The sequence below is a fragment of the Geotrypetes seraphini genome, chromosome 13, assembly GCF_902459505.1.
Source record: "Geotrypetes seraphini chromosome 13, aGeoSer1.1, whole genome shotgun sequence".
In the NCBI taxonomy this organism is placed as follows: Eukaryota; Metazoa; Chordata; class Amphibia; order Gymnophiona; family Dermophiidae; genus Geotrypetes; species Geotrypetes seraphini.
The window spans coordinates 61,467,004-61,482,563 of NC_047096.1; the positions used below are offsets into that span (position 1 = coordinate 61,467,004).

Below are 15,560 nucleotides of genomic sequence, written 5' to 3' on the forward strand. Positions count from 1 at the left end.
GGTAGGGCTGAAAACTTTTCAGCACCCCCCTCATAAGTCTGGTTTTCTGCTGCTTGATGCTCACATCCTCATATACCTGGAATGGTACGAGAAAGTCTCACTTGCAAGAAAGAAACCCAGAATGTGTTTTCCAGTCTGCATTCTTCCTGGTAGAAGTGGTTTTGAAATGCTATACATGTGAATTACCACCTTTCACACATTTCAACCTTTCTTCTAAATCAATTCTTGAAATCAGAGTTGATTTAGACTGCACGTGAATTATACATTTAGGACTAGATTCAGTAAATGGCACCAATAAATCAGTACCAGGAAGAATTGGCGCTGAATGGTATTCTACAAAGGGCACTCCAGGATTGGTGGCCTTAAAAGAATGCTGGATTCACACCCAACTTTGGGCATCAACGTTTGCACCAACTGACACCTGGTATAAATCCTGGCATACAACTTGGGGGCAGATCCCCCTGAATATTATAATCCTATCTGCATTGTAAGGGAACGCCCCTAACCTGCTCATGTCCCTGCCACTATTATGCATCCTTTTCAGATCCATGCACAAACTCTCAGGCTCTGTTCTGTAACTGGGCCACGGAAGTGTAGATCTGCGTGCATCTGCTCATTTTTGGCTATTTTAGTGCCTCGCTTCAGTAATAATTTTTTCCGTAATGGTGCATAATGTTAAGCAATATACAGGCAGTCCCCGAGTTACAGACGCCCAACCTAAGTACATGGTTGCAGCTTCATTTGATTTCACTGAGCAATATTTCCAGTGGCAAAGACTCCTACACTTCTGCAGCAGATTCAGGAATGATGCATGGCCACATTAAGAACAGTGTGTGGTTGTGCATGCTATACCTTAGAGCAGTGGTCCCCAACCCTATCCTGGAGGACCACCAGCCAGTTGTTTTTTCCCGATAGCCCAAATGAATATGCATGGAGCAGATCTGCATGCATGTCACCTCCATTATATGTAACTCTCTCTCATGCATATTCATTATGGCTATCGGGAAAAACCGACTGGCTGGTGGTCCTCCAGGACAGGGTTGGGGATCACTGCCTTTGAAGGAGCACTGGTAGAGACAGTTGGCCCTTTTGTCAGCTGGGAGCAGAGGTAAGCCGCAAGAATCTTAAAATCTACAAGTTCTGAGATACTTACAAATCCGACTTAAGAATAGCTTTAAAAACGTAACTCGTTCTTAACCCAGGGACTGCCTGTATAGGAATAATCAAGCCATTGTGACGTCACTGTTGAAGTTGGCTCTTAGGCATTGGTGGAATGAGGCATTATGACATCACAATCTCAGCTCTGGAATGTTGCTACTTAAGAACGCAGTTGTGGCTTCATTTGATATCACTGAGCAGTATTTCCAGTGGCATAGACTCCTTCCTACACGTCTTCTGTAGCTGATTCAGGAATGATGCATGGCCACGTTAAGAACAGTGTGTGGTTGTGCATGCTGGACCTTAGAGGTAGGGACAGTAGGCCCTTTTGTCAGCTGGGAGCAAAGGTAAGCAGTAAGAATCTTAAAATCTACAAGTTCTGAGTTACATACAAATCCGACTTAAAAACATAACTCGTTCTTAACCTGGGGACTGCCTGTATATAGAATTTCCTACTTACAGTATAGTATTCTGCATGACACAATGAGATGTGCATTGCGTACTTACTCTCATGCCTTCGAACCTGGAGAGAGCTCTGAGGGGTCTCAGAGCCCTTAAAGTTCTCAGAGACTTGATGGCACCCAGCTCCGAGTATCCTAACAAGTTTGCGGTTAAACTGATCAAGGAAACCTTAGGGAAGAAAAGACAGAAATGAATACCCCCCTGCCCCCCATGACGCAAAGTGCAAATATATTTTGCAGGCTGCCACAGTAGCTCCCATCACTGCTTGTTTATATCTTGAGTATTTCCGTCATGGACCAAGACATAAGGGTATTTTGTGAGGCCACTGTGCTCCATTCACAAATTGCAGGGCTCTTCCCCTTCCTACTGTTTTTGACCTTAAATGTTTTTTCTTTTTATTAATCAGATTGTATTTCTTTCCTATTCTTTCCTTGTGTTTTCTTATGTTTGTAAAGCTGGCTTTGATTATGTTTCGTAGATTTAGTCTTTTTGTTAGTTATGCTTGTTTCCCCTAACTTTGTAATTTTAATGATTTGTTCATCGCTTAGAATTTGGAATAGGCGATTAATCACATTTTATAATAAACTTGAAACTTGAAGTCAGTCTCTCCATGCCCTGCCAACCAGGAGGCCAACTAAAGCCAATTAAGATGGTGGGATTAGTGGTGTGAGTGGCTCTGTGCATGAAACTGGTCTCATAGTCATCATCCACATTTATATACTGAACTCTACTATATACAGTCCCCCTGATATTCAGAAATCTCCTGCGGTTCATGGCAATACTGGAAATTCAGTGTGGTGGTGTGGTTTTTTTTAAAATATTGTGTTTATTATTCTTATTATAATCAGGAGTACACAATATATGCAATACCAGTGTAGAAATTCAACTTGTTAAAATTAATCACTGGTTTCTTTGGTTTTCTTATTTATAATTCTTAATAATCTTTGTGCATTTCATCAAACAGAAATGTATTTAAAATCCACGTGCTAAAAACGATATAATTTGATAATATTTCATAAGTGTTCAGTACCCAATCTCCTGCATTGGAGCCACAGTGAGATTATTTTGGGACCATCATGACACTTATCGGTCCCTTAAGCTGATATCTTCAATCTCTTGCTTATCCCCACGGCTGGAGTTCCTAATATACCTATGTATTCAATACTATTGTAAAAGCACTTAGCTTGTCCTCTCCAGCTTGGGAGTAAAGAGCTTTTGATTCTGATATTGTACACACTCCTCCAGAAGAAGCCCTGGCGGCGAAACTCAGGACTGAGTTGGGGAGTTGTAGAGAGAATTATTCACATATTTTGCCCATTTGGTGGAGGATTCCTGCGGAGCCACAAGATAAAACCACCCAAGCTGGAGAGGACAAGCTATCCTGTCCTGACCTGAGGAAGAGGCTTTTGTTCTCCAAAGGTTAGTAAAAAAATGAATTAAAATTAGTCCAATAACAAAATTATACTTCTCCCTCCGTATTCGCTGTGATAGGGGCTTAACCGACCCGTGAATACAGAAAAACCGTGAATAACTTTTTCATATGTTGTTCACTGTTTTCTATTAAAAACCATTGTGAATATGGTGAAACCGCGAATAACATGGTAGGAGTTCCTGATGGAGAGGCAAAACACGGTGAAGAAAGTGCTGCAAATTGATGATTTTCTATATAAATGCTTGGAATCAGTGATTTCTCTATGCAAGCTGACATAATTTGGGGGGAGGAGCCAGCAAGCTAAAAACCATGAATAATTGAAACCACAATTGCTGAAACTGCGAATACAGAAGGAGAAGTGTACTTTATTTCCATTTTCTATTTATAAATTCTCTTCTTATCCCTTATACAATCCTATCTCTACTCTCTTCAAAGGGTGAAAGAGGATCATCCTTCCAGGCCCCAGTGAAGTTTTATCCTTTCCTCATGCACAGCTTATAATTATAGAAGTAGATTCAGGTAGGAAAATACAGGAATATGAAGAGAAGGCCTATACAAAACTTACATCTACAATTAAGAAGTCCAGCCAGCACCAGGCATTGGTGAAGTAAACCTTGAAGCCATAGGCTACCCATTTCAGGAGCATTTCAATGACAAACACATAGGTGAAGACCTTGTCTGCATACTCCAGGATGATGCGAATGGTTTTCCGCTGCTCGATGTTCACATCCTCAAATGCCTGGAATGGTATAAGGATATATCACTTGCACGAAAGAAACCCATAATACTGGAAAGCAATGTTTCTTCTAATCTGCATTCTTCCTGACAGAAGTAGTGCTACAATATTGTTTAATTGCGAAGGGCTGGCATAGTAACATACATAGTAGATGACGGCAGATAAAGACCCAAATGGTCCATCCAGTCTGCCCAACCTGATTCAATTTAAATTTTTTTTTTTTTTTTCTTCTTAGCTATTTCTGGGCGAGAATCCAAAGCTTTACCCGGTACTGTGTTTGGGTTCCAACTGCAAGAACCCTAGGGGACCTACCTGCTCCTTGTGACTGAAAATGCAATATGGAAGCACCATTCCCACAGGCAGGAATTTAAAGGAAATGTTGATCTCTTCTCTCACTCCTCACGCCATGTCCTCTACACCCACATCAATAACATAAGAACATAAGAATTGCCGTTGCTGGGTCAGACCAGTGGTCCATCGTGCCCAGCAGTCCGCTCCCGCAGCGGCCCCTAGGTCAAAGACCAGTGCCCCAACCGAGACCAGCTCTACCTGCATGCGCTCCAGTTCAGCAGGAACTCGTCTAACTTTGTCTTGAAACCCTGGAGGGTGTTTTCCCCTACGACAGCCTCCGGAAGAGCATTCCAGTTTTCTACAACTCTCTGGGTAAAGAACTTCCTTATGTTTGTACGGAATCTATCCACTTTTAGCTTCAGAGAGTGCCCTCTTGTTCTCTCTACTAAGTCTATTCCCTTCATTATCTTGAACATTTTAATCATATCCCCTCTCAGTCTCCTCTTTTCAAGGGAGAAGAGGCCCAGTTTTTCTAATCTCTGGCTGTATGACAACCCCCCCAGCCCCTTAACCATTTTAGTCACTCTTCTCTGGACCCTTTTGAGTAGTACCATTGCCATGTTCTCTCTTCACCCTAATAACCATCACTCTGCCCCTGCCCCCTATCACCCTGGACAAATTTTTCCTCGTCCCCGCAGGAACTCATTCTTCCATCCCAACCCTGCGAGTTCTTTTCCTGTCGCTGCCCCATTCCTGCAAGCTCCGTCCTCATCTGCACAAACCTCAAACACTTTACAGTCAAAAGGGTCCAAGGCATGTGCGGTTAAGGCAGAGCTTAAAGGAATGAGATAGGGTCAGGGACAAAACTCATGGGGACGTAGCGGGGAAATCGATTTCTTGCGGGGACAGAGACAAATTTGTCTCCGTGTCATTCTCTACTTCATATCCTCTACACCCACAGCATTAAACCCTAATTCTGCCCCTTCTCTCACTTCTTTCCCTGTGCTCTGCACACATTGAGTAAAGCTTCCTGTTTCCTAATGTCCAGGCCTTACATCAAGAAACTTCTAGCACACTCCAGTAGTTATAGGTTAGGAAGGACATTTATTTCTGTGTCTAGCAGCTGTGAAATTAAAAAATAAATAAATCACAATTTGTCCAGTTAGCTCCTGTAGTTAACAGGACAAATTATTTCAGTATCATCCACAGTACAAGAGAAACAACCCCCCCCCCCCCCCCACTGTGGAGAGACGATGTTCCTGAATTGGACTTTATTAAAAATCAACATGCCATTTCATATAAAAACCTTAAGGACCTAGTCCACTGGGAACGTTGGACCCATCCACCGTACATACAGAGATGTGTAAATTATAGACAGAAAAATGGGGGGATTAGTGTTAGAGAGAAGTAGCCTTGAAAGAGATTTGGGTGTACTGGTGGACACAACAACGAAGTCAACAGCACAATGCGCAGCAGCCGCGAAGAAGGCAAATAGAATGTTGGGTATTATTAAGAAGGGTATTACGACCAGAACGAGAGAAGTCATCCTGCCGTTGTATCGGGCAATGGTGCGCCCGCACCTGGAGTACTGTGTTCAGTATTGGTCACCGTACCTTAAGAAGGATGTGGCAATACTTGAGAGGGTCCAGAGGAGAGCGACAGGAATGATTAAGGGCATGGAAAACCTTTCATACACTGAAAGATTGGAGAGACTGGGGCTCTTCTCCCTGGAAAAGCGGAGACTCAGAGGAGACATGATAGAGACCTACAAGATCATGAAGGGCATAGAGAGGGTAGAGAGGGACAGATTCTTCAAACTTTCAAAACATAAAAGAACAAGAGGGCATTCGGAAAAGTTGGAAGGAGACAGATTCAGAACGAATGCTAGGAAGTTTTTCTTTACCCAGCGTGTGGTGGACACCTGGAATGCGCTTCCAGAGGACGTAATAGGACAGAGTACGGTACTGGAGTTCAAGAAAGGATTGGACAATTTCCTACTGGAAAAAGGGATAGAGGGGTATAGATAGGGGGCTACTGCGCAGGTCCTGGACCTGTTGGGCCGCCGTGTGAGCGGACTGCTGGGCACGATGGACCTCGGGTCTGACCCAGTGGAGGTATTGCTTATGTTCTTATGTTCTTACATATAAACTACTTTGGGGCTAGGGAGAGAAGTGATTACTATATTTAATTATATAAATAAATATAGCCCTGATATTCAGAACAATTGAAATGGCCATGAAAGACTCCTGGCTGTTTAAATCACTTGTCCGGAACTAATAGGACATTTACAGTGGCTCTTAACCATAGTGCCGCTGAAAATACTCAGCTAGCACTGAAGCCGAATTGTTCCAGGGGCAGAGTTGGCATTTTACCAGTTAAGATAACCACATAAAATGCAGTCCTTTCTTTATTTGGTTTTTTACAGCCAGCTAAGTGCCGAATGTCACACTTAACCAGCTGTATTGAAATCTAGGCTAAAGGCCCACTTTTTTGAGGCTGCTTTTAACTCTTAACTCCCACTTAGCTGTAAAGTACCCATGTCTGTTTCATCATTCCCTTTGTGAGTAATTCCTTAACCCCTATTTGTCCTGTTTGTCTGTTTTAATTAAATTGTAAGCTCTTTTGAGCAGGGATTGTCTCTTACAAGTTAACATACAGCGCTGTATATGTCTGGATGTGCTATAGAATTATAAGTAGTAGTAGCAGCATGTTTTGGTTGGCTCCCTATACCCGAAGTTGAGTGTTGTGGCCCAGCATTGAATTTCTGGGTTCAATGCCACCAGCGGTCAGCAAAATGCTGAGTGACAGCACATGAATATGGAGTCCAATATTTATATTTTCTAGTTCAACAAAGATTTCAACAGTAAAGACTCATTGTTCACTACAAGTAAAAAGACTTGAAAACAAAGGAACCTTTTCACTAAAACGTGATAGATTTTGCAGTACTGCACACTTAAAGCAAAAATTAACATACAATAAACGCAAAGCCTTTGGGGTAAATGCAGGGGGAGCATGTTCAGCATCTGCCCTGAATTTATTGATTCCCCAAGGGAATTCCTGTGAGGGGGATCAGAGATGTAGGGTGGGTGGGGCTTTGAGGGGTGAAGTTCCTGTGAGGGAAGGTCAGGATGTGGGTAGGTAGGGCTTTGGGGGGGTGGGGCTTACTGAAAGAGTATGCGGATAATCTGTTATGGGTAGGGGGTTTTGGTGACCAGAGGGTCGGGTTAGTGGATCGGGAGATTGGTTGTCAGATAAGGGGTTGAGGAAGCACCACTAAACAAACCGTGTCAGCATGCTGCTCTATTGGACTGCACTATCACCTAAGGATTTCTACCATAAAGGCTGCCTTTAAAGCACAGGATACAATAGCACGGGGTCATGCTACTGTCTTCCACGTGGTAAATCTCGCATTAGCTGCTTAATGCAGCTTAAGGCAGTGATGTAGTAAAGGGAGGGTCCACCCCAGGCGTGGTCTTGGTAGGGGCGCCAGCACCCACCTTCCACTCCTTCCCGCCCCCTCCTGCCACGTGCGTGGGCCCCTTCCCTCCCCTTGTACCTCTTAAATTTTCCCTGTGCGAGCAGCATTATGAACTTGCTGCCCACGTCAGTGTCGCCTTTCTCTGACATCACTTCTGGGCCCTGCACCTAGGAAGTGACGTCAGAGGGAGAGGCAACACAACGCTGGTAGCAAGCTTGTGATGTTGCTCCTGCCTGGAAAATTAAAAAGGGATGGGGGAAGGGAAGGGGGCATGTGTGCAGCGTGGGGGGGGGGTAGTCAGAGAAGAGGGCTGGAGAGGGGTGCCACTCACCCTCACTACGTAACTGGTAAAAGGGCTCCATAGTGAGGGTGATAGTCAAAGGAACACCAATCCCCTTTGCCCTTTACCAAAAATCCAGGCCAGATGTATCTATAATTAATTTGGCTGACTTAATCACAAAATAGGCAAAACTATACGTGTAAAAACGAAGTGTGGTTTGGGGAGGAGGTGAGCAAAAGAGTTTCATGTTCCACTGCAAAATTCAGCATATAAATGGCAGCAGGAAATCCGCTATAATAAAACCCTTAGCGCGTATGCACACTTCAAACTCTGCTCCATGCCTCTGTGGTGCCGTGCCTCTGCATGCGCAATAGAAGGAGCCAGCAGCGGTTTCCCCATTGCCCTCCCTCGGCGACGCTGGCTCCTTCTACTGCGCAAGCAGAGGCATGGACGCACGGAGGCGGCGACTCCCGCCCTCACTCTGTCTAACAGGACCAAAGAGAGCACAAAAATAACAGGGAAGCAGGCATACCGACGCTCAGCATCGGGACTGTGGTTGGCGGTAGGTCAGGCTGGGGATGGTGGAAACTACTAGCAGAAGGCAGAAGGAGTGATTTAAGGGTAGGTGGGAGAAGGGGGCTGGAGCTGAAGAGAAAGAAAGACGGACACACAGAAAGACAGCAGACAGGGAGAGAGACTGATAGAAAGAAAGACAGACAGTGGACAGGGAAAGAGACAGAAAGAAAGACAAACAGACAGGGGGCCAGGGAGAGAGACAGACAGACAGCAGCTGCAGGGAGATAGACAGACAGGGGCCCAGGGAGACAGAAAGACAGACAGACAGCGGGCAGGGAGAGGGACAGAAAGAAAGAAAGACACACAGAAAGACAGGGGGCAGGAGAGAGACAGAAAGACACACAGGAAGACAAGGGGCAGGGAGAGAGACAGAAAGACAGAAAGACACAGCGGGCAGGGAGAGAGACAGCCAGCAGGAAAGACAGACAGACAGGGGGCCAGGGAGAGAGCAGAAAGAAAGAAAAAAAGATGGGGGCAGGGAGAGAGACAGAAAGAAAGATGGACAGTGGGAGGGAGACAGAAAGATAGAAAGAAAGACAGTAAGAGGGAGAGAGAAAGAAAGATAGACAGCGGGAAGGAGAGAGACAGAAAGAAAGGAAGAAAGAGACAGGGGCAGGGAGAGAGACAAAAAAAAAGACAGACAGACATATATTCTAGCACCCATTAATGTAATGGGCTTAAACACTAGTTAGTACAGATTTTCAGTGGAGCCATTAAGAACTACTGTACTGGGTCAGAGCAAAGGTCCTTTTAGCTAGCCTAGTATCCTGCTTTTAACAGTGGCCAATCCAGGTCATAGATATCTGCAGGATTCTAAAGACTAACAAGATTCCGGAACTCCAAAGACTAACAAGATTCCAGAATCCCAGCGAGTAGCAAGATTTCATGTTACTGATCCCAGCCATAAGCAATGGATTTCCTCAAGTCTAGGTGCTTAATTATGAATTATGATATTATGACACTTGTATGTTTTAGGCTGTTGAAAATCTGCATAAGTTTTAATGCTTTTTTGTCCATTTAAAGTTATGCACTGTCCCTGCTGCAAAAAATGATTTCATATTTTTCCTGAAATGCGTATTGGTTTGACGTCAACTTGATAAGCCTAACAGGGAGAAATCAGTTACCAGTGCTCCACTACTGAGCAGAATCATGAAGATGATGAAGGTCTCAAACCATTTGTGCTCAACGATTTTGAAACACGTCTTCCGGAGGCTCCACCACAGTTTCCCCTTCCCTTGGGTGATATCAACTTGAAGGCAAGGACACCTTAGCACACAAGCTAGAAAAAACAGAGAATCATTGCTTATGGAATCAAGACACAGGAGCCATATAAGATTCATTATGAAAACCTTTAATTTCTCTATAAAAATATTTAACTTATATGCAACCATTTACGGAAGTCAAAGTGCACAGTAAGGGCACCACAGGCTCTATTGATGAGAACGTTTAAATAAAGTGACGTTTAAATATAGTGACGTTTAAATATGTTCTGACTGATGATCGATGTCATCCAGTGGAGCTAAGTGTGCCAGTGTAGGCACCAGTGAATAGTAAAGGGGGTGCAGTCTGCCCTGGGGGCAGGCTCCTGCCCTCCTCTTCGCCCCCCACAAGCCACGCTCACACCCTCCCTACCCGTCCCTAATACCTCTTTAAATCTTCATCAACGTGTGCAACTACTCTGGCCTACTGCTTGCGCCGGACTGGCTCCCTCTGAAATCATCTGCGGGTCGTGGGGCAGGAAGTGACATCAGAGGGAAGATTTAAAATGTTATGGGGGTGGGAATGGAAGGTGAGAGTGTCATGTGTGGGGTGTGGAAGGAGTGTGTGTGAGTGTGTGTGGGTGGGTGGGGGGTGGCATGTAAGGAGCATGGGGGCAGAAAGGAGGACGCGGGGGTGCCACTGACCTGGGCGCCTCCTACCTTCTCTATACCACTGGGTGGATTTATGGTGGGGGAAAGAAATTAGTAGCTTATCCCTGATTTTCAGCACTAGGCTGATAAAATAGGGCGGAGTTGACACTTGGCCGGTTAAGTGCTAATTCTCGACACTTAACTGGCCAGATAAATAAGACTGCATAAAAGTCAGCCTATCTTTATGCGGTAACCCACAGCTGATTAAGTACTCGACCAGCTATGGGTTATCCAGCTCCACAAAACTGGATATTCAGTGGTAAAGCCTGGACATGCCCTCACCTTTTGTGAAGCACTCCTCGGGCTCTTCATCTTCTTCATTCTCCTCAGCCACTACTTCTTGCTCTGCTTCCGCAGGCCTATAGTCTGCTGTGCTGCACTCAGTACTCTCATTGCCATGTTTCTATCATGAATAAGGAAGAGCAGGAGATAATATTGTACCACAACGGACACTGACCAAGAATAATGCAGAAAGAGAGAATATGCGGTAAAGGCACGTGAAGACCACAAAACCCTCCTGGTGCACAAGGAGGCATACTTAAAGATTGCCACATATGGAAAACAGAACAATGACAATAAACTCTAAGAGTATTTTTTTGGAGTGCTTCCTGGACCATGGTGTGTCACTACATTGTGAATAAATCACTAAGGGACTCATAATCAAAACTTTAAAACGTCCAAAAACCAGTCTTAAGTTGGCACTTGGATGCTCTAATAGTAGGGACGTCCAAGTGCAGCAGCACTTCTAAGCTTCTGTGCGCCCAGAGAGTAAAGGAACGTGTTGGGAGGTGTGTTATGGGCGGGAATCGGGTGGGCTTCAACCTGGACGTGCTGCAATCATAATCAAAGCTTTCCTAGAGGAAATTTAGATGTCAGCAGTTAGGCCTGTTTGAGTTGCATCTAAGTTCCACAAAGGTGCCCAAACTGACAAGAAGACCACTGGAGGATTTAAGGCATGACCCCTCCCCCTTACTTCCCCAGTGGTCATGACACCCTCCCATCACCCAAAGAGTGAGAAAAACCAAACAAAAACCAATAGGCTTCCCATCAGCTATCGCGGCAGAAGGAATTCCCATCAGCTGAGTCGGTTTCGGGGATTCCTGGTGGCTAAGTTGATGGGGATTCCCCCTGCCGGGAGCCCTACACTGATGCCCCCTGACATCCCCGAAATCCCCCTGACATTCCTCTGACATCTCGGTCCTCCCCCAACATCCACTGACATCCCAGACCTCACCTGACATCCCCCTGATATCTCAGGCATCCCCCACATCCCCCCAACGTTCCTGGCCCCCCTCCCACATCCCCGGACCCCTCCATACCTTCAGATGAGAAAACGGCAGGAGGGAAGCTCTCTCCCTCCTGCCTACAGGGCCTCATGCTGCAAATGTCAGGGCTTCCCCTTCCCATTGCATCTTGGGATGCAGTGGGAGGGGCCGAAGGCCCTAATTGGCTCAAAATCGCCATTTTTTGTGATAGGAGGAAGTGAAAAAGTGTCATTGTGAGACTCAAAGGTGAAGGGGAGGAATATGAAGAAGCTGATAAAGATAAAGCTGAATTGCTTAATAAATATTTCTGTTCTCTGTTCATAGCTGAAGCGCAGGGAGTGGGACCACAGAAGACAAATGGAAATAGGGCTGGAGGTGTGGTAGACTCTGATTGATTATTATCAGAGGACTGTGTTTGTGAGGAGCTCACTAAAGGTGGATAATAATAATAATAATTTATTCTTATATACTGCCAGACCACGAATGGTTCTAGGCAGTTCACAGCAGATAAGGCTGAACATCCAGCGAATATACAGTTCAAAAAGATACATCAATTTCTAGAATGTACATAATACATGTTATATTTAAAAAGCATTAGGAAGCTTAGGTTACAAATTTGTCAAATAGTTGTGTCTTTAATAGTTTTCTAAAAAAATAATAGGATGAGACTCCTGGCATGATTTTGCCAAGCCAGGCATTCATTTTGGCTGCCTGGAAAGAGAGTTCTCTTGAGAAATCTCTTCAAACGACACAATTTGACAGTAGGATATGTGAATAACTGGACTCTACGTGTGGGCTTATTGGAGTGATTTAAAGAGAAATGGGAAACAAGGTAACCTGGGGACATACCGAAGATTGATTTGAAGCAAATACATACGAATTTGAATAAAACTCTAGCCTCAATCAGTAGCCAGTGTAATTTTTGGTAATAAGGAGTAACATGCTCCCATTTTTTCAGACTGAAAATCAGTCAGACAGCAGTGTTTTGAACCACTCTTAGTTTTTTGAAGATTTTCTTATAGGCGCCCAGGTAAATTATATTACAATAATCAAGGATACTCAGTATCGATGACTGAACTAACAAACGAAAGGAAACTGCATCAAAATATTTCTTAACGGTTCGAAGTTTCCAAAGAACTGAGCAATGGGGCTGGTGGTCTCTTTCCAAAGCACGCTGTCCAGCTATTTCGGAGGCCTAATTTGGTTGCCAAACTTAGCCAGGGATGTGCTAAATATTGCCAGACAGCCAGTTATATTGCATGATATCACCAGCTACCCACTAAGGACTAACCAGCAATACTCAATGGGAGATAATCATCTATATCCCACTGAATACTGCCAGAGAGCCAGTTAAATGCCATTTAACCAACAAGGAGCTGGTCCTGGCTGGTTAAATGGTTTTAAATATTGGGTGGCTAATTTTCCTAGCAAGGTATGTTTGGTTGAAAAGCTAAATTTAGAAGAGTTTTTAAAGACAGTGTGAGAGGGTTCCGTTTTAATTCCATGGGGAGAGTATGTCAAATGGCTTTGCTGGTGATACCATCAGACAATGGACAAGTGATAGCTTACGCAATTAAAACCTCTATGTAGCAAGGCATTTGGAATTCAAGCACTCGCCTTCCTCATATAGAGATACACAGCTTTTGTCCACATTGGGATGCAGATTGGGATGCAATCATAGCAATTTCCTAAGTTCTGCAATCATAGCAAGTTCCTAAGTTTCTTATGATATAAGAAACATCATGTACAGTGTTAACAATCTACAACTGTCTTTCTTATCCTTTTTCTCTGCTTGCAAATACCACTGCTATGATTAGCACACAAGACCGCCAGCATGCTACAGGTTCACTTCCTGGCAACTAATATTTTGGCTTCTCTTACTGCTTATAGTCCTTGAGATGGACAATCACTCAGGTTCAGAGACTTCTGCTCCCAGTGTCCTTTATATTTATTCTTTGACACCTGTGAGATGATTAAATTTGCAGATGGCACTAAACTGTTCAAAGTTGTTAAAATGCATGCAGATTGTGAAAAATTGCAGGCAGAACTTAGGAAATTGGAAAACTGGGTGTCCAAGTGAGAGATGAAATTTAATGTGGACAAATGCAAATTGGGAAAAATAACCCGAATCAGTTACCGGATGCTAGAGTCCACCTTGGGGGTTAGTGCCCAAGAAAAGGATCTGGGTGTCACTGTAGACAATACGATGAAACCTTCTGCCCAATGTGTGGCGGCGGCCAAAAAAGCAAACAAGATGCTAGGAATTATTGAAAAAGGGGTGGTTAACAAGACTAAGAATATTACAATGCCTCTGTATTGTTCCATGGTGCGACCTCACCTGGAGTATTGCGTTCAATTCTGGTCTCCTTATCTCAAGAAAGATATAGCAGCACTAGAAAAGGTTCAAAGAAGAGCAACCAAGATGATAAAGGGGATGGAACTCCTCTCGTATGAGGAAAGACTACAAAGGATAGGGCTCTTCAGCTTGGAAAAAAGTTGGCTGAGGGGAGATATGATTGAAGTCTACAAAAATCCTCAGTGGAGTAGAACGGGTACAAGTGGATCAATTTTTCACGCCGTCATAAATTACAAAGACTAGGGGATACTCAATGAAGTTACAAGGAAATACTTTTAAAACCAATAGGAGGAAATATTTTTTCACTCAGAAAAGTTAAGCTCTGGAACGCATTGCCAGAGGTTGTAGTAAGAGCTGATAGCGTAGCTGGTTTTAAGAAGGGTTTGGACAATTTCCTGGAGGAAAAGTCCATAGTCTGTTATTGAGAAAGAGATGGGAGAAGCCACTGCTTGCCCTGGATCGGTAGCATGGAATGTTGCTGCTCTTTGGGTTTAGGCCACTGTGAGAATGGTCTATTGAGCTTGATGGATCTTTAGTCTGACTCAATAAGGCTATGCTTGTGTTCTTAAGTACTCCAGATCCTTCTCCCTGCTGATTTCCTGCTTCTAATCCCTCTCATTTCTTGTCTCTTTTACCCCTGATCACTCTCTGTCGCTGCCTCCCTTATTCATACATAGTAAATAACAGCAGATAAAGACCCGAATGGTCTATCCAGTCTCCCAACTGTACACACATTATAAATTCAAAATTTAAATTAAATTGTCTTTTTTCTTAGATATTTCTGGGCCAGATACCTAGAGGTCTGTCCAGTACTGTGCTTAGGTTCCAACTACTGGAGTCTCTGTTAAAGCTCACTCCAGCCTATCTAAACCATCCCAGCCGTCGAAATCCTCTCCAGCCCATCCTCAGCTGAATGGCTATATATGGGACACAGACCATACAAGTCTGCCTAGTTCCGGCCTTAGTTCTTCAATATATATCTGTTATTTTAAAATTGAACTCTGTCACAGTTTTCCTCTCCACTACCTCCTTCAGGAGGACATTCCAGGCATCAACTACACTCTCCGTAAAGAAAAATTCCTTTCCCTTGCTTTCTCTTAGGTATCCCTCTCGTTTGCTGTGTCTTTTTCATTTGATCGCTCTTCACTTGTGGTCTGTCTTAGTCTGATCCCTCTTATTTGCTGTCTCCCGATGATTGGCTATGTCACATTATTAGCTATGTCACATGACATAGCCAGTCACCGCCAATATTTAGCGGCTGGCTGGCTAAGGCTAGTGGCTATTTACACCCACCTATATAGCAGGTCTATCTTTAGCCACTAGGCCTTAGCTGGCTAGCTGCTGAATATTGGTTTGGCCGACTAAGTCCGTAGTGCTGAACCTTGACCCAGATATTCAATGTCAGTTGCCGGATATGGCCCCAGAATTGAGTATCCAGAATCACTGCAGATTGTGAGAGGTAGCCAGGCTACTTCCCACGGTCTCAATGTCAAGCCCACTGATAATAGGTTTTTCTTTTTTTTGGCTCTTGCTCCCATAATAGGCTTTACCTTTCAAAAGCTAGACACACAGCTCTTTTGCTAATCCAAAACAAAGTTTCCGTCTACACTTGTCTC

The 15,560-nt window shown here is 44.1% G+C and overlaps 1 protein-coding gene across 3 annotated transcripts in view; it reads right to left on the reverse strand.

The window, feature by feature from the left end:
- The window catches only part of SCN4A (sodium voltage-gated channel alpha subunit 4), a 129,091-nt gene that overhangs the window by 23,755 nt on the left and 89,776 nt on the right, over window positions 1-15,560 (reverse strand). For all 3 annotated transcript variants that reach the window (XM_033918603.1, XM_033918601.1, XM_033918604.1), the window contains 4 exons: window positions 10,606-10,726; window positions 9,538-9,692; window positions 3,618-3,791; window positions 1,666-1,788 (listed from right to left, as the gene is read on the reverse strand). In XM_033918603.1, coding sequence (XP_033774494.1) covers window positions 1,666-1,788; window positions 3,618-3,791; window positions 9,538-9,692; window positions 10,606-10,726 — 573 coding nt within the window. The remainder of the gene's footprint in view (window positions 1-1,665; window positions 1,789-3,617; window positions 3,792-9,537; window positions 9,693-10,605; window positions 10,727-15,560) is intronic.